General features: G+C 38.9%; 1 protein-coding gene across 2 annotated transcripts in view; it reads left to right on the top strand.

Annotated features, from left to right (window-relative positions):
• Window positions 1–5,887, top strand: part of TBX1 (T-box transcription factor 1) — a 94,041-nt gene extending 88,154 nt beyond the window's left edge. For both annotated transcript variants that reach the window (XM_044071003.1, XM_044071004.1), the window contains 3 exons: window positions 561–628; window positions 3,113–3,213; window positions 4,258–5,887. In XM_044071003.1, the coding sequence (XP_043926938.1) occupies window positions 561–628; window positions 3,113–3,213; window positions 4,258–4,646 (558 nt within the window). In that variant the 3' untranslated portion in view covers window positions 4,647–5,887. The remainder of the gene's footprint in view (window positions 1–560; window positions 629–3,112; window positions 3,214–4,257) is intronic.
• Window positions 5,888–20,260: the final 14,373 nt, after the last annotated feature.

The raw sequence follows: 20,260 nt of genomic DNA on the forward strand, positions 1-20,260 counted from the left end.
CAGACGAGAAACCATAAACCCCTGCCAGAGATTTCATCTATGACCCTCCTAGAAATGGACAGTCATTGCTAAGATCTCGAGTTTAGGCAAGATCCCTTATATTGGGTTTCTCTAGTATTATATTGGGTACACATAGCTAGGCTTATAAAGACTTTCAGATCAACAGCCCAGTAACCACCTTTGAACCTATGAACCTATTAATTCTCTAGTAGTCCACTTCTAGTAGATATTGTGCTTGGTATGGGCTAACCTTCTGTTCAGCCATCCTGAGTTAAATAGGGATTGTTGTTTTTTTTCTGTCCTTAAATAGCCTTTATGAGAACATCAGTGGATCACTTAGAGCATTTCTAGGATGTACTGTTGATTTATTGTAAAAACTATCTTACTTCTGTCCAGGATTGTAATTCATCTTTATTTACTTATGCATGTTTTGTTTACTGACACATTTATTGCACTGCATAATTTCACTAACGTAGTCTGCATACTCAGAAAAGACAGCACATTTACAAACTGTACTACAGAGCATTAATAGTGTGATATTGATTTTAATTTATTTTTAGATTACGCAATTAAAAATTGCAAGTAATCCATTTGCAAAAGGATTCAGAGATTGTGATCCCGAAGACTGGTAAGTTGATCTTACATTACCTTTCCCTTCTTTTCTTATTTCTGTGACCTGATAATAGAACAGTTGCTTATAGAAGTACGTCCTCGAATAATTACGTGTATTGATAATATTAAAATACAGAGAGAAATAAATCATGCCCCCAGTTTTTATTGGATGACTTGTGTTTTGAATACACTATTTCAGTGCTGATTATACTGATGAGAGATGGTAAGCATCGATTTTCTTTTAAAACCTAGAATCCCCCCACAGGTGCCAGTGTGATCTTTTACGACCTTTCAAGAGTACCTCAATACAGTGAATGTTCCTCATTTTGTGTTTGAAAAAGTCCATGTTCCTTGTAGTTCCACATTGCAAAGGTTGACAACCAGACATTCAATATTAGGATTTTTTCCTCTGATATCCATTACAAATAGTATTGAATCATACTTATTCATCAAAATAACCTTTTCTAAGTATAAACTAGCATGTTTTAACCATCCTGTGTGAGACTCCTATTGTGTTCAACATTTTGCCCATTTGTTCCACATTATGAGAGACAGAGTTCATCATTTTATTTATTTATTTTTATTTATTTATTGACATTTGTTAACCGGGTTTGTCCAACTAGGCTTGTGGCCCATTTTCAGTGGAGACCCGAGAAGAAAAGCTCCAGTAGTACATTTTTAAACAAGTACAATTTTAAACAATATTGATATAATAGCAGTTATAGCAAAAAGATTCACATATGTTGGGTTACATGCATAAAGTTAAAGTTGCATTAAAAGAAGCTTAGTAACATAATTTTACATTGATATAGTTTAATAGGTCAACAAGAACATTTTTTTGTTTGTATAAAATTATGCAAATGCATAGTAGACACATTGGAGAGAGAGGTGTAATGAGGTACTAACTATGGACCTTTTGAGGGTACATAAAGGGAAGGAAGACTAGGTGGGGTCATGGCAAGGGCAGGTCCTGGAATTGAGAAAATAAGCTTTTAGTTCATTTGTAAAGTGTGAGATGTGAGAGACTGAACGTAAGTCAAGGAAATGGTCATTTTGGAAATGGAATGCTGAGAGCTGCATTTATTACCTTTGTTGTAACTATAATTATACTTGTTTCTGAAAAAAACATACAGAATAAGAGAAACCATAACATTACACATATTCCTGTACACACACACACACACACACACACACACACACACACACACACACACACACACACACACACACACACACACACACACACATACACACACACACATGTACATTTAAAATTAGGAATTATTTGATGAGCGGTATGAAGGGGCAGGGGTAATTAGGCCAGTCAATTTTGCAGACATTTTTGCTCCACGATGAACGCAGCATGTAAACATAATTGATAATTCATTGTTGTCAGTACTGTTCAGATGGGAGCTTATCTCATTTGTCAACTGCTGCCCAATAATGCTGCAAACTAAAACATACATATCCACATCTGAAAATTTAAGACTGCATAAATACAATTCAGTGGGCTATATAGTTCTCTTATTTGTTTGAGCTGTAAATGTGTGTTTTTGATGTATGAAAATGCTGTTTCCTCTTTCCAAATCCCTTTCAACATAAACTGGCCATCTAGTATGAGTTTGGATAACCAACTACTGCATTTCAGAGGGCTGAGAACTAAAAAATAAACAGAAAAAAATGTGTGGACTTTCTTAATCAGATGTCAGTGGTATAACAATTGCATCATCAAATTGTTTTGCACTTCTAATTCAGAATAGTGTGCATGATTTGTCATGCTGTTTCAGTTATTCTACTCTGTCAGTTATGATATGTAATACAGTTTCAGGAGGCATTAGTTAATTTTCATTTATTACTATCAGAAGATGTATTTGCAATCTGTACTGTTACCTGTAATGCTATGCAATGTACAATATATGTCAAAGACAAATAACTAATACTTTAAAGTGACAAAAGCTAACTTGGAATATTTAAATATTTGAGTACCATGTCAATCAAATTTAAGTTTTAACTTTTTAAAGTACTGCATAATTATGTTGAATAATAATCCCTACCTATGCCTTTCTTAACCCCAAAGTCTGCAAACTCTCATACACTTGACAGAGTCAGTTATCAATAACCACTGATGAAGAGCTTCTGAATAGTAGTCCAAAAGCTCCAGTAACTGCAAAAGCAGTGTTAGTCCAATAAAAGGTATTACATCACGCATGTGTTCCAGTGCCTTTGTGCTTTCTGTTAATGGACCAGCATGGCAATTCTTATTTATTTATTTATTCCTACTTTTGACATAATCACTCAAGCAGCTGCTTTCAAGCATCAGTATTGAGAACAGATTTGTTTTGCAATGGTTACACTGTACCTCTTCAAGCTAATTATATAGAAAAGCAAGGCATCATGGGTAATAGGTAAATTGGTGGTAGTAGTAGTAATAATAATAATAATAATAAAATGCATTTGTATATTTCTATAACATAAGGTATCATTCTTTCATTTTCACCAGGCCCAGGAATCATAGGCCAGGATCACTTCCCATAATGAGTGCATTTGCAAGAACTCGAAATCCAGTGTCATCACCCTCACAACAGAATGGGTCCGATAAAGGTACATTTTCAAAATCTGGAAGTGGGCAGATTCAGTACTGCAATGTGTATGATATTCATTTGACTTCTAAAATCACATTCAAGAGATGCCTAGAAACAATTACTAGTATCATACATCTCAATTGTCCAGATGTTTGTAGAATGTTCAGATTTTTGCCTAATATTTTTGGTCTGTTTTTCATAAAATCTTTGGTTTTGTGGCAAATCAGAAATCACTGAGGATTTAAGTCACTAAATAACATTAGAAATTTAAGTTTCAGACTTTGTATTGTTCAGAAGATACATATTAATTCAAAACCTGTTATTCTGCCAACTTTTTAAGTCTGTAAGAGCAATATTTAAAATCTGTCCCCATTTTTGAGCCTTTGTCCCTTATTGGTTTTGGCTTTGGCCAGATTTCTTGCATGAAGATGTTAAGAGGTGTGCCTGGTATGCATGCTACCAGGACAATTTTTAGCGAAGGTTATATATCCCCAGTACCTGATCGTCTAATGTATTTTGATATATTTCAGTTTTGTCTTTGGCAAGGCTTTAAATGCCTGGTTCATGCTTATGATTGTAATGTTGGATTTCTGAGTAGCGGCAAATCATTTGCTGGAATGTAACCACTTCTAGCCATGGATTTTATGGCTGTGTGGCTTACAAGTGTTTTGAGTTTTAATATGAGTGAACTGAATCCTATATACAAAGAAATGATAGAACAGATGTTACTTAAAATACATATTTATTTGTATAATATTTAAACATGCAAAACCCTAACAAAAATATGAAGAAGGTGCAAATATATTTCATACAGACCATGATCTATTTCTTTTGTACCCCTTTGAGAAAGTAGTCGGAGGGGACTAAATGCATCGTTTATTTGTACTTATGCTTATTAGAAATTTTTAAACAAGATCTACAAAAACAACCTCAAAGCTCTCATAATAGGTTACGTTTTTTGTAGTATGAGTTGATATCTTGCTTCATACATTACAGGTGGGCATAACTTGTTATGGCCAAGTTTACATTTAATCACAATTAAAAGCTTTGTTTTTACTTGCAGATGTGGAAAACAGACGAGAGTATGACAGGGATCCAAATGGAACGTCTCTTCTTGCAGAACCAGCTCACCAACAGCTGATGTCCCGGGTTCTGAGCCCAGCACATTCAGTCACGGGTGGACTTCATGCAGTCCCAGTTACAAGCAGACCAAGCCCACCTCATGAACTACGGTTAGATCCACACTCCCAGCACCCAGAGACCCTTCATCATCACCCTTACAAATACCCAACTTCCTATGACCATTATTTGGGAGCCAAAACCCGGCCAACGCCTTACCCGCTGCCTAGTGTCAGAGGACACAGCTACCACCATCACCATATGAACCCTGGTGCTACCAACATGTACTCTGCTCCAGGAGGACCTGCAAACTATGATTACGGTCCCAGATAACATAACCCGAGATACAGCAGCAGACAGATGCTTGATGTGCACGTGGTTGCAGATGTTGGGTGGTTCCAAGTTTGGAAATGAGTTCTTATGGTTTCAGCACAGTGAATGCTCCCAGACATTATGGTCACAGAAGACACTCTCCAGCATCGGAAAGTTCCATGCAGAATCAGCAGTGACTCAGTCAAAGACCTGCTGCAAGAGTTTTAATGCGTATAAAAGGGAACAGAGTGGCTAGCGTTGGCCAGCCAGGTAATGGCAAAACAGGCTTTCAGATGACGACACCCCTCCTCTCAAAGTGCTGTGGATTACTGCCTTTTGACTCTGATGCATTACCTGTCTGCAAAGCTTAAAAAGAAACATAAAGAGCCCTTAGACTGCTACACCAAAAGGGTGGACTCATAACTAGTCCCGCAGAACATAGGAGTGTATTTTTTCAAGTGACAACTGCACTTTTCCTGCTGGGAAGAAGCCATAAGGTTTTTGTTTAAAACTTTAAATGGAGCTGTAGGCTGCAGTGGACGAATTCACATGTGGCCTTTGTAGCTTAACATTAACTTGCATATTTGTTTCTTGCCAGTTTCCAATTAGTCACTGCAGGCTTGCTAGAGTTCATTAGATTCGTATTTATTTTTTAGCTAATAACTTGAGTGGGTGCTGTACACACATTTATACAGCTTCTAACCCACCATATACCACTTAGCAGTTGTCATCAAAGCAAGGTAGCATTGTGTCATTGTATTTATTTTACTGTTAACTGAATGTCCGTTTGCATACTAAAATAATGTCATTTTTTAACACTTCTGCTGAGTGGTACAAGCAATTGCTCACGGACTTTTAAACAAGAAGCAGAAAGTATAGGAAGTATTGAAATGCAAGCCAGAGACAATGTAGTAAGTTATCTTCTAGCAAATATTCAAGGCACCTTTCAAGGCGAGTGTCTAGAATTACTGTCCAAGACAACATTGTAAGTATTGCATTTCTCATGTGCATTTATCACTTGTATCTTAATTAGTGCCAAAGCATTACATTTAACTTTTAATGAAGTCAGTCTATTTATTTTCACGGGCTACCAGATAAGAACATTGCTCCTTAAGAAACTGAAAGCCAAAGAGCGACCTTTGCAAAAGTGAATGTAGATATAACTGTAGATATTTGTAGATATGTATGGAAACAACCCGCAATACTGTTTAATGAAAAAAAGTTGTTTGACAGCGACTTTTATAAATGCTTTTTGAAACAAATGGTGTGTTGATATGTTTTCATAAACAGTGTTAAATCAGTTGAGTTGTTATGCAGGCATAGGTTAATTCATTACATGTGGTCATTAGATTATTTGAAATAACTAAAGAGGACGGGAAGGAGAGTTAAATCTGACAGATGGGAGTCATTGCATATAGAATAGATATAAAGTGATCAAAACTCATTTGTGTCAGCACTGTCCATGACTTTAACGTTTATATTTATAGGAATGGCAAAGGGCAGTAATTCCTAACCAATGAGACAGGAACCATTACTGAATCTTGGGCAACGTGAAAGACACAGATAAACATAACAGTGACATCAAAGATATGCAGTTAAATTTCCACACAAACAACTCACTGGAAAACTTTTAAACCAAAAATAAACATATTGGATACTTGCTGGCCAGATTTAGAAAACTTTGCTTTACATTATTTATGAGGATAAACTCTTACATGCCACATTCCTGATTCGCAGCACTACCTACTCCCTTTTTATTAAGACAAATGGTCAGTGCTGAATCAGATGTCTGTGTGGATTTTACAAAGCAATATTTAACCACTTAACTTTAGGAATGCAATTTATCTTCACCTCCAAAGAGCAAACTTATAATTCATGAATGGTGAAGGCATAAGTGAGTCACTGAAGTCATATTTCTTTATAAATACTGATATGAGTGTATATTTTGAGACAGAACATGCTGCACATTTTCCATCTAAACAGAATTTAGTGTTAATTTACTTTTAAAGCAGTCATCTAGATAACCATATACTCATTTTTCTTCAGACATTGACACCTGCCTGTTTCAAGAGAATCCTAGTGTCACTGGTATTAATATAGCTCCCACTTCTGATTTCATTTCTCTGTTGTTGTGAACTCACATTTCATGATGCATGTGCATGTTATAACTCTGTGCTTTAGCTGATTGTCAGGACAGTATAAGCCTTTTAAACATTTTTACTTACTGTATCTGACCTGTCATAACTCTGTCTGCTTTTCCACCATGCGTTAGCCTTCTAGATAATGCCTTCAGTTTTGCATTAGCAATTCAGTACCCCACTTACATATGCACATGCGTGTACACACACACACACACACACACACACACACACACACACACACACACACACACACACACACACACACACACACACACCAAGCTTGGTATTCGGGACACAAGTATTACTATTATCTGTGATACTGTGGGATGGTGAGGATACACCCACATTCCAGCTTACCAGCCCCAGGTGTGATAATTGGGATTCGTAAGTGAACTTCTTCAGTAGCAGTTAAATGGGAGCATCTTTGCGAAACACAGAAGTGTACAGAAGCCAATAGTTATGATGTCAGAATGTTTTTTTTTTTTATTTTGCTTTCAAAGTGTAAGAGTAATGTGGTAACAACCCTCCTTAACTATAACCAGCTGTCAGTAAAGAAATTGACTTCTCTCTGAATAATCATTCACTGTCTGATATCCTATGATGATACTAACAGCTATGGGGCCAACAGTCTATGCCCATTTCCACCCACAGTTTTTGAGATTACATTTTATACTTTTTTATTTTGCAACTGCTTTTTTAGGGCCATTATTAAAAAAAAAAAAAAAAAAAGAACAGCACAATCTTGTTACTTGTTCGGATGCTGATAGTTATACACCAATGGTGTCAAATGGCAACAATTTCAACCTGTCAAATGGCTCCATAGCATCCATTTGCAAAAGAGAAGGCTTTAGTGAAGTAGTGGTGCATGCACCAATACCTGTATAGGTACCATGTGATGTTTATATCATGGTGCAGATGTCATACCTCACGTGTCATCTAATATGTATAAATAAACATGCATGTCTAAAATGCATAAATATACACACATGCATGTATGTACACAGATAACTAATAAGGCAGTTTTTCTTTTTATAAACTTTCTTAATAACCTAACCATTTTACACATTTTTTAGTCTTTTTCACAGCTGTCTACATGAAAAATTATGGTATCTCTTCTGCCTATATACCTGTTTGCATATCACAAGACCTCCTCTCCTCCAGGGTTTTCTGACCTCTCAAGTTGCTCTCTATTCCCTTACAAACTTCCTCAGTCCTGTTCCTCCCATAATTCTCCCAGTAGCTTTTCCCTGTTTTCTCCACTGCTTTATATTTTCATTTTCATCACCTTACCCTCTTTCCAATTAACCATTAAATAATCCCAATAAATATTCTGGGAATTAATTTAAACCCCCTCCACTTTTCCCTCCATGTCTAAATCAAAGATGCATACCCTGAAGTAGCCAAGGGGTAGTACCACATTACTCTTACTCCCCTCCTGCCCTGATTTGTTCCACCCAAGGGATATTACCACATTATTCTTACTCCCCTCCTGCCCTGACCTGTTCTGGACAAGTATAGTCAAGCAGTCTGATGTTAAATTTATTTATTCTTTGTTTCTTTCTTTCTTTATATTTGCTAACCAGGGCAGAGAATTAATCAACATGGACCCTTTTCAGGCTCGATTCAGGAGCACCGTCTAGTTTAGAGATGTAAATGGAGGTTGACAGACGTAAATCCTGGACTAGGAAGCAGCACATTAACAGCTCATAGCCTTAATCCTTTGTGCTAACTGCTAGAGGTATAACTCAAAAATAAAATGACTCCAATTCTGCAATCTCAGAATCTTTTCTCTGCATTTCCTCCTGTGACTGGAACCATCTATGTAGAAATCTCATGTGTCATCAATACTGTATTTTCATATTACTTTGTGTTTATCTCAGTTGTATATTGTGCATTATTGTTACTACCTAAAGGTATGGGAAATGGCTAAAAACGGCCCCCAGAGTAGTTCAGTTCTTCACTTAACAAACTTAGATAAAATGCAAATAAAGTCTATTTGAAGATCTTAGTCCTTTTATTATTCCAATAGCTCTGCCCATTCCTTCAACTTTATGGGGATTGGCAGTTCCCTGACTCATGTGTCTTGTTATTGGCTGGTTGACTTTTCCCACTTTGCTCATCAATAAATGTATAGATGACTTTGCCTCCCTCATTAGACATAGTTTCTTATTCCTCCCCCTCCCCAACACCCTACACCATAGCCAACATCTTGAAATACTGCAAGATATCCAGCTTACACAGTCGAAATTATTTCCTAGCCTATACAGAAGATTTTATCCCCAAATTCCGTTGTCATGCAGCTGTCCTATTATATGAATCACATCTTTCCTCCTCTGCTGCATTTTCCATTAACTTCCCTTCATCACTATCCATGCAGTTTTTTGCTCCCTGTAATTATCTCATAGTTCATAGATTAGTGCTACACTAACTACCCTTGTGGACCATTTTAAGCCTAAACAATTACCCCATGTGAGAATCAAACCCTCCACCTTGTGCCTACAAGGTAAACACCTTAACCGTTATGTCAACCTGCTTGTTCTATTTCATTAATGTTTCCAACAATGCTTATTACTTTCCACTTTCCATATACTTTACCGTACTCTTCATTAGTACCATGTTAAATTCTCTCCCTTTGGCTGGCTAACATCTACCTGAAATCAGCTGGATGTATAAGTGAATTTAAGTACACTTTTATCTGCTCATTTGCATATAGTATTGTATTTAATTTATTTATTTGTGTTTTTCACTGAATATTAACTCAACTGAAGTTGTGGCTGTCTCTCTACAGAGTACTTTTTAGAATTTCTGTGTAGCCATTGATAGCAGTGGGAGTAGTTTCAGCTCATCACTAACGTCCTGTCTTGCCTTATATAAGTGGTACATTTTGAGTTATCTCTGCTTAATATCAGAGCTTTGGCCGGCTAACATCTACCTGAAATCAGCTGGACGTATAAGTGAATTTAAGTACACTTTTATCTGCTCTTTTGCATATAGTATCATATTTAATTTATTTATTTGTGTTTTTCACTGAATATTAACTCAACTGAAGTTGTGGCTGTCTCTCTATGGAGTACTTTTTAGAATTTCTGTGTAGCCATTGATAGCAGTGGGGGATAGTTTCACCTCATCACTGACATCCTGTCTTGCCTTATATAAGTGGTACATTTTCAGTTATTTCTGTTTAATATCAGAGCTTTGGCCAGCTAACATATACCTGAAATCAGCTGGATGTATAAGTGAATTTAAGTACACTTTTATCTGCTCTTTTGCATATAGTATTGCATTTCCTTTATTTATTTGTGTTTTTCACTGAATATTAACTCAACTGAAGTTGTGGCTGTTTCTCTACAGAGTACTTTTTAGAATTTCTGTGTAGCCATTGATAGCAGTGGGGGTAGTTTCAGCTCATCACTAACATCCTGTCTTGCCTTATATAAGTGGTACATTTTGAGTTATTTCTGCTTAATATCAGAGCTTTGGCTGGCTAACATCTACCTGAAATCAGCTGGATGTATAAGTGAATTTAAGTACACTTTTATCTGCTCTTTTGCATATAGTATTGTATTTAATTTATTTATTTGTGTTTTTCACTGAATATTAACTCAACTGAAGTTGTGGCTGTCTCTCTACAGAGTACTTTTAGAATTTCTGTGTAGCCATTGATAGCAGTGGGGAGTAGTTTCAGCTCATCACTAACATCCTGTCTTGCCTTATATAAGTGGTACATTTTAAGTTATTTCTGCTTAATGTCAGAGCTTTGGCTGGCTAACATCTACCTGAAATCAGCTGGCTGTATAAGTAAATTTAAGTACAATTTTATCTGCTCTTTTGCATATAGTATTGTATTTAATTTATTTATTTGTGTTTTTCACTGAATATGAACTCAACTGAAGTTGTGGATGTCTCTCTACAGAGTACTTTTTAGAATTTCTGTGTAGCCATTGATAGCAGTGGGGGTAGTTTCAGCTCATCATGCCTTATATAAGTGGTACATTTTGAGTTATTTCTGCTTAATATCAGAGCTTTGGCTGGCTAACATCTACCTGAAATCAGCTGGATGTATAAGTAAATTTAAGTACACTTTTATCTGCTCTTTTGCATATAGTATTGTATTTAATTTATTTATTTGTGTTTTTCACTGAATATTAACTCAACTGAAGTTGTGGCTGTCTCTCTACAGTTAGTTCCCCACTCACCCTCCCTGTTCTTGTTTTGGTGTTAATGTCGGTGGCTTTGAAATTGTCCCACCCCTCTTGTAGATTTGCATTTGGATACTCCTTCTGGGCCCATCTCATTTGCTCACTCAACTGAGTGCAGTGAGGTCATATTCTGATTTCAGGCACTCCTACTGTGTACAAAGTGAGCATTTGGGAAGAACAAACCCTGTAGCCTCTTAATCCTGCTCTGTTCCTTCCCTCAAAAAAAAATGTATATATATGTATGTGTATATATATATATATATATATATATATATATATATATATATATATGTATGTGTATATATATATATATATATATATATATATATATATATATATATCTTATTCATCTGCTCTTACTGTAACTGTCTTAGCTGCTCTTCTGCGTGCTATCTGTTCAGTCACTCTTAATCTGCACTTATTACTGCTTGTTAGTAGCCTTCTAATTTACTGCCTTCTGCACTTGTTTTTTAGTAATTTGTTAATTTAATTGCATTTATTTGAACTGTATTTGCCGTAGTGTTGCCACATGCTCAGGTGTGCTGGCCTGCACTACAATTTGAATTGTATTTACTGCTGTTTTAGCTGCTTTTCTGTAACAAAAAAAAAATCTAAGCTTGTTTCCTGCCTTTCCTGTAACTAGTCAAGTCCAGATACAGACTTGCTGTATCCGGGACTGTTGGTAAGCTTCTGAGCCCCCCAAGCCTTTCTGTGTTGGAGGGAAGCCTTCTAGCTTATCAGTGGGAGTGGTAAGCACTAGGTAGCCTATCTACCACAGGAAAAGTGGGTTTTGGCCCTGAAATTGTAGTTCATTGGCTGTTTGGGCAGTTTTTCCATCTCTTTCTACTTTCTGGTTAAAAGCCTGTTTTGCGTTTGGTCCTCGCCTTTCCTATAACTAGTGTAATCCAGGTACAGATTTGCTGTATCCAGGACTGTTGGTAAGCTTTTGAGCCCCCCAAGCCCTTCTGTGTTGGAGAGAAGCCTTCTAGCTTATCAATGGGAGTGGTAAGCACTAGGTAACCTATCTACCACAGGAGGAGTGGTTTCTGGCGCAGAAAGTATAGTTTATTGACCGTTTGGGAAGCTTTTCCATCTCTTTCAACCTTCTGATTTAAAAGCCTGTGTTTGCACTTGTTTCCTGCTTTTCCTGTTACTAGTCTAGTCCAGGTACAGATCTGCTGGATCCAGGACTCTTTGTAAGATTCTAAGCCTCCCAAGCCTTTCCATGTTGGAGGGAAGCCTTCTATCTTATCAGTGGGAGTGGTAAGCATCAAGTAGCCTATCTACCACAAGAGAAGTGGTCCCTGGCCCAGAAATTGTAGCTATTGGCTGTTTGAGCAGTTTTTTTTTTTCCATCTCTTTCAACTTTCTGGTTTGAAAGCCGTACTTGTGCCTGATTCCCGCCTTTCCTATAACTAGCCTAGTCCGATTACAGAGTTGCTGTATCCAGGATTGTTAGTAAGCTTCTGAGCCCCCAAGCCTTTCTGTGTTGGAGGAAAGCCTTCTAGCTTATCAGTGGGAGTGGTAAGCACTAGGTAGGCTACCCTCTATGGGAAGAGTGAGTTTTGGCCCAGAAATTGTAGTTTATTTGGCCGTTTGGGCAGTTTTTCATCTCTTTTAACTTGCTGGCTTAAAAGCCTACATTTGTACTTGTTTCCTGCCTTTCCTGTAACTAGTCTAGTCCAGGTACAGATTTGCTGTATTCCAGGACTCTTTGTAAGCTTTTGAGCCCCCAAGCCTTTCTGTGTTGGAGGGAAGCCTTCTAGCTTATCAGTGGGAGTAGTAAGCATTAGGTAGCCTATCTACCAAAAAGAGGAGTGGTTCCTGGCCCAGGAATTCTAGCTATTGGCCATTTGGGCAGTTTTTTTCCATCTCTTTCAATGTTCTGGTTTAAAAGCTGCACTTGCGCTTGTTTCCCACCTTTCCTGTAACTAGCCTAGTCCAGATACAGAGTTGCTGTATCCAGGACTGTTGGTAAGCTTCTGAGCCCCGCAAGCCTTTCTGTGTTGGAGAAAAGCCTTCTAGCTTATCAGTGGGAGTGGTAAGCACTAGGTAGCCTGTCTACCATGAGAGTAGAGATTCTTGGCCCAGAAATTGTAGCTTATTGACCATTTGGACAGTTTGTCCATCTCTTTCAACTTTCTGGTTTAAAAGACCACGTCTGTGCTTGTTTCCCATCTTTCCTGTAACTAACCTACTGGTAGCACCAGAAAGCCTTAAACTGATACAAGCCTTCTAGCTTAGGAGAGAGACCTTAGAGTGATTAAGTATCAGTTTTCTGTACTTTCTTGCTGTACTTAATTGTTTTCTGCCTAAACGCAGATTTTCCAGCGTTTATTGTAATTTAAAAGCTTGTTTTTCACATATTGTACTTATTTGACTGCCTGCACTTTTAATATGTTGTTTTCTGTTTAAATAATTTTTTTAACTGTTGTAGGCTACACACTAAAGTGTGATAGTGTTTTCTGATCGTTTGTAGTCATTTAAATCTGTTTTAAGTGTATTTTTTTTTACTGTTTTTGCCTTTTAAAAAATCCTTGTTTCCCACCTTTCTAAGCTAGTATAATCCAATTTTCAGGCTAGTGCTGAATTCAGGGCTGTGATATTAGTTTCTGAGCTGCCCATACCTTACTTGGATAGAAGGAAGTTTCTCTGTTCACCTGTGAGAGAGGGGAGCTTTGAGCAACCTATCTGTCCCTGGAGGAGTGGTTCCAGCCCAGAAGTTAGTAGTTTATTGGCCACTTTGGGCTAATTTCTATCTCTTTTATTTTCCTACTATAAAAACCACGTTTGCATGGTTTTGCGCACCGGGCTGTGCCAGTTAGCTGCGGTTAAATTATTCCCGGTTCCACTAAGTCTCCTCTTCAGTTTTTCCCTCAAAACTAGTCTAACTCTCAGCCTAAGCACTCAAAAAGCATCTTACATCCCAGAACTTGCTCAGACCTAATAGCAAGCACTAATATACTTTGACACTGATTGCCCAGCAGGGCAAGGCTCTTTATTCCCCCCTCACCAACCAAGCGAGTAAGCAGCTCACCCTACTATTCAGGCATGACCAAAGGGCAACTTCAAGTGCACTCTCCAGTCCAGCTGGTGAATCTGGGTATCCTGAGGCAATGTTACAACTGCCTCATGTACACAGACAACCCTCTCCTCCTACCACAAAACACTAACATATGCGAGAGATGCAGTTATACAGACAAACTGGAAGCTAAGCTGTCTCCACCCAAGACTGGAATAGACAGTCAAGAGGAGAAGGTTAACTCTTGCACCACAACTGGAGTCACACACAGACCTACAAAAACAGCACTGGCAAAAAATACACATAAATACACAAAATCATACTCGGAGGCTCTAAATAAAAACCTGCAAAAGCATCAGAGACCTCCAAAGCAGACCCCCAAACAACCTGCACTTCCCATCACAAACCGAACAACACATAAAACACAAAATCAGTGTGCCGCACAATCACAGCCCTTAACATACCTAACACACTAGTAATAGGTGACTCTATAGTCAGGCACACTGATGTCCCACTCACTAGGCTGGACAAGCAGAAGGTTACTGTTAGCTGCCTGTCAGGAGCCAGAATCTGCCACATAACACAAGCACTCAGGTCACTCCAGAACAGGTACAAATATGACTCTGTCATTGTTCATGTTGGTGTGAATGACCTGAGACGTACCTCCCTGGACTACATGAAAAGAGACATGGAAGAGCTCTCTGATCATGTAGCCCAGGCTGGTATGACCCTGACCCTGAGTAGCATCCTGCCCTCACCAAGAATAATACCTCAGTATAAAGAAAAAAATTATCAATTTCAACAATTGGCTAAGCTTCTGGTGTCATTCAAAGGGGATCCAGAGTCTGTCAGGCCTGGGACGACATGCTCGACAAGCAGAGTTGCTTCACAAGAGATGGCTTGCACCTGTTACCCCTAGGCTTTTGAATACTGGCCAAGGCTCTTGCTGCCCCCATAATGCCTTTTTTAGGCAAGGCTCAAAAGTCAAACCCACCTCTGTAAACAGCACAATTAACAAAAACCTGAGGGTTATGCTACTCAACGCCAGGAGTTTAAATCTCAAAATGCATGGGCTCGAAGCACTCCTCAGTATGGAGAACGTCGACATCTGTGCAGTAACTGAAACCTGGTTCAAAGCTCCAGAGAGCACCCCAGCACTACCGGGCTACAACTCATACCACACATTTCGGCCACAGAACATGGACCGAAACACAAAAGGAGGGGGTGTATTCATATTCATCAAGGATACCTACACCTCCAAGTTAGTGCCACAGCATGATACCTCTGAGATCATCCATGTGCAACTAACATAGGGCAGATCTGCAATGCAAATTGTGGCCTGCTACAGATCACCCTCCATGACCCAGGACCACCACTCCACCTTTCTGGAGACACTGGAAAATATGAATGTCCTACCAAACACCCTGATATTGGGTGATTTCAATTACCATACCATTCACTGGGAAAACTACTCGAATACAAATTCCCAGGCTCAGCGCTTCCTGGAATTCATCAACTCAAATGCCCTGGATCAGCTGGTAAACTCCCCTACCAGAGGTGAAAACATATTGGACATGGTCATCACCAACATGGGTGACAGGAGTTCCACACCGGAGGTCAACCCATCACTGGTTAGATCAGACCATAAACTAATCACTCTGGATGTCCACACCTCTCCACCACCACCCCCAACTAAGGAAACCACAGTAAAAAACTTTTCTAAAGCAAACTTCACCTTATGTAAGACAGAGGTGGTAAGGTTCACAGCCCCCATGCTAAAGGATAATGCTGCCCAAGATGCAGAAACCTTTACAAATGCACTCTATGAGCACCTACAAGGATGCATGGATCATGCCATCCCTAGTAAAACCAAGACTCACTCCTCTAAGAGAAGGAAACCAGTTTGGTGGACCCCTGCAATAAACAGGCTATACAATAGAAGGAGGAAACTAGTTCAGAAAAAAAGCAAATCCCAAGAAGGAAAGACATCCCTGATCAGTATCAGTAAGAAACGGAGGTCCCTCATGAAATCATCCAAGGCTAACTTCGAAAGAAAAATAGCCAAGGATTCAAAAGATAACCACAAAGCCTTCTTTAGCTATGTTAAGAATCTAAGTGGCAACTCGCAGATATGCACTGAACTAGTGCAAAATAACACGCAATATACTGAACCTACTAATATTGCCAACATCCCGGCAGATAGATTCAGTGCAAACTTCACCCCCTCTCTCCTCCAAAAGGGCCCACAACAATACCGGAAAAGTGTAGTGTCACAAAAATCACAGACGCACAGGTGAAAACAGCCCTTTCAAAAGCCAAAAACACTGCGTCGATGGGACCAGTTGGTGTCCCAGGCTACATCTTGCACGAACTATAGAATGAACTAACCCCCCACCTAAACACACTGTTCAACCTCAGCCTCTCCACAGGCTACGTACCCATAGAATGGCACACAGCAATGGTTATTCCTCTCCACAAAGGAGGGGCCACAACTGACCCTGGTAACTGTCGCCCCATAAGCTTGACTAGCCTGGTCTGCAAGGCTATGGAGCGCACCATCATGGAACTCATTAACAAAGACATTGGGAACCTCCAAACACTTGACCCGACCCAGTTCGGCTTTGTTAAGGGCAGATCATGCCTACTAAACCTGGTTGACTTCTTCAAGACAGTCACCAAGACCATAGAAGAGGGAAAGGTGGTTCACCAAGGCTTTCAACACCATTCCCCACTCGGGTATTACAGAAAAACTCACCAGCCTGAACATAAACCCCTACGTCACGAGATGGGTTGCCAACTGGCTTACAGACAGAACTCACACGGTAAGAATAGTGGGCCCCAGGTCCGACTCTAAACCAGTTACAAGTGGTGTTCCACAAGGCTCGGTTCTGGGACCCCTACTGTTCGGCATATACTTCTCAGAAGTACAGGCAACACAGGAGGACTATGGCTAACCAAGTTCGCCGATGATTGCAAACTGGGAGCCATAATTGACTCTCCAGCTGACATGGACATCCTCCAAAAGGGTCTTACTGAGACGGACACCTGGTGTCAAAGTCATGGCCTCAAGCTAAATGCCAAAAAATGCATAGTCATCCTGTTTGGGAAAAACAAAACACCCACGAATTACCACATAGGTGGCAGCCCCCTTAATACAGAAGAGGTAATAAGACATCTGGGGACTCAGGTAGATAGTAATCTCTCCTTTGACAATCATATTGCCAAAGTAATTAGGAAATCCTTCTATGTGGCCCATCTAATTACTAAAGGGTTCACTTCTAGAAATAAATAGGTTATAGTGCCCCTTTACTCGTCACTCATTAGACCCATCATAGAGTACAATACCCCATTTGGGATGTACCTCACAAGACACTTCCAACAGCTGGAAAGACCACAAAAGTACCTCACCAAGAGGATTACTGGTCTCAAACATATGTCCTATGCAGCCCGACTGAAAAAACACCAGCTGTACTCAGTGGCATATCGCTTACTTCGACATGATCTCTGCCTGACTTACAAAGCCACGTCCAACTCAGAATTGATGGACATGCTCCACCTAAAGAAATCCAAGTCACTGCACTCTAGTGAGCTAAACCTCGCCACAACAATAAATAGAACATGCTGGAGGGATAGATTCCTGTCACAGAGACTCCCCATGCTTTGGAACAAAATTCCAAATTACATCAGGCAGAGCCCCTCACTAACACCCTTCAAGAGAAACCTTGACGAGTGGATGGGTAACAGAAGATACACCCCTGGGATCACTTCATTGACTCTGCTTGACATAGGATCAGCTAATTAATCAATGTGGTGGCAAAAGCCAACACACTCTGGCTAGGCTTATAAATGCCCTCGGGCAGATAGTCTAGTACCTACCTATGAACCTACAAACCTGTTGTAGTTTTCTCATAGCCTTCCCTTTCTTTGTCCCATTATTAAAACAAATGTTTACATTGCCACTGGCTTATCACTGATCAGACCGTACTCCATTGCTGGACCTTATATTTCTGGCCTGCTATTGAAATCTTCCCTGCCTGTTTATTTTCCTCTTTATTATCTCCACACTATCATTTTGAAACAAAAAAATCATGCAGTCTTGTTACCCTTTATCCATTATTAGCTGCCCCATCATTCCTGCCTACTTCTTTCTCGATCTTCACAATTCTGTGTACCTTAACTTCACTTCCTGGAGTATGGCTATGCTCATCTCTCCCTTGTTAATATATTCTCCTACTTAACATAGTTTGATATCTTCCCCAAGTTCCACATTACCACCTTTACTTCCCTTGCTAGTGTTCTCCTCTTTGGAGCCCACCTACCCTGACTCATGATTTGCTCAGTCAAAAACCTTGCTAGAATCAATGAAATACATGAACTAGGTTAGAGCATACCCTTTATTGTCTAACCAACCTCCCCCCCATACCATGCGCAGTTTTCAGCTGACATTGCTATACCTTTTAATTTCTGCCTCTCCACCACCCTTGTAAACCAGGTTAAACTAGGATAAGGTTGAAATCTGTGAACAGACCAATTATAAGATTCATAAAACATCTGAAATATTTGCATAAACCATTTATATTGTGTCTTTCACAACAGTCAGTTGAAATGCCATCTTGGACTGGTGCTGTTTTTTGCCTTTTGATTGTCAGGAAAGGTCGTGTTTGCCTCTGTGACCCTGAAATAGATACAGCATACACTGGAAATGGAGATTGTATTTTGTTGCTCGGTAAAGCATTAGCCGTTAGAATCAGAACATTTTCATTTATATCACTATTCTTGACTTAATAATCTTATTAAATAAGTATCTCTTACTGTCAAGAAAAGTCATTCAGTAAATTCCTTCAAAAATGATATTAGTATGTTTATATGGGAACTGGAAGATATCCGTTTGTTGTTTGAACATTGTAAGTACATAGAAAAGATACATTTGCAAGAATACTAATGATAGGCCCTCACAAATCATACCGTGTCTGCCATTCTTCAAGCATGTAGTTACACCGTCACCCCTTGTGCACTGTTGCACACAAGCATATATACTGTCACTCACACACACACACACACACACACACACACACACACACACACACACACACACACACACACAAATCAAGCAAACTTTCTATATAACTGTCAAGTGTTCTAGAAACCATATCATAGATACCAGCCCTTTTGCATCGGCTGCTTTTTCCACACCTACCTTTGTCTCATTCTGTGCATCCTCTTAAGGGAGCTAGACATTTGCACCTCATAACAAATACTTTTTTTCTCTCAGAAAATTCCTTCCTTTATTCCTTCTCTCAGTGTCATACACCTGAACTGCCCAGAATTTCTTAGAATGCCCAGATTTGTTACTCATATTTTCAGACTGCTCCTCATATAATATGCAGTTTTCTGGCAAGTAATCGAGGTTTGAAGTCACTAAATAACAAGATATGTTTGACTTTCAGACCTCATATCCTTCAGAAAATGCACACTAATGCAAAACTTGGTATTCTAGCAATTTTCTAATTTTACAAGAGTAACATTTAAAATCAAACCCTGGTTTTGGGCCTTCACCCCCCCCCCCAATTATATTTGTCTTTGTGTACAATTCTTGTACTAAGAGGGTGAGCGGTATACTCACTGTTTATTATTTCCAATATAAATTAGTGAGAGCAAGGTACATCAAGAAACTCAAATAAATAAATAAATTAAATAAATACATAAAAAAGAACTAGTCGTAAGCTTATTTTTATTCATCAACACTGTGTACACAGTCTGTATTCAAGAACATCCTTACTGCATTTTTTGTGCTTTCTAGTCACTCAGAGAGATTGCACTAAGTGTATATGTAGTCTACACTGCGTGGTAAACTTTATGAAGCCCTCTCAATATTTATGGCTGCAAAAAAAATCAGGAGGAAAACTAAAATTAGGAGGAAGAAGGTGGGATTATGCTTGTGTTGTCTGTTTGCTCAAAATGGTGTACACTTAATGTCGGCATTAAAGAGTAATGTGTTTGTTATATGATTCCAAGCTAGTGAAAAGATGTTTACATCTTGCAATACACAAAAAGCATTAAAAAGCAATCAGGCACAGCTAACATACATTTTACTGCACACAAAAAAGCATTGTCACATATTGCAAGCACCTTTGTGAAAAGCACGCATACCTTCTGCAATCTGTTAATTTGTATACTGACTCCATATTGTTTCAAGTCATTTGCTCACTCTCTTAACCTTTTCTCCTCCTACTCTTTGGTAGTGCTTGCACCTTTACTCAAGTCATCTAATTT

The sequence above is a fragment of the Protopterus annectens genome, chromosome 5.part0 (genome assembly GCF_019279795.1).
Source record: "Protopterus annectens isolate FY-2018-M chromosome 5.part0, PAN1.0, whole genome shotgun sequence".
Lineage (NCBI taxonomy): Eukaryota > Metazoa > Chordata > Ceratodontiformes > Protopteridae > Protopterus > Protopterus annectens.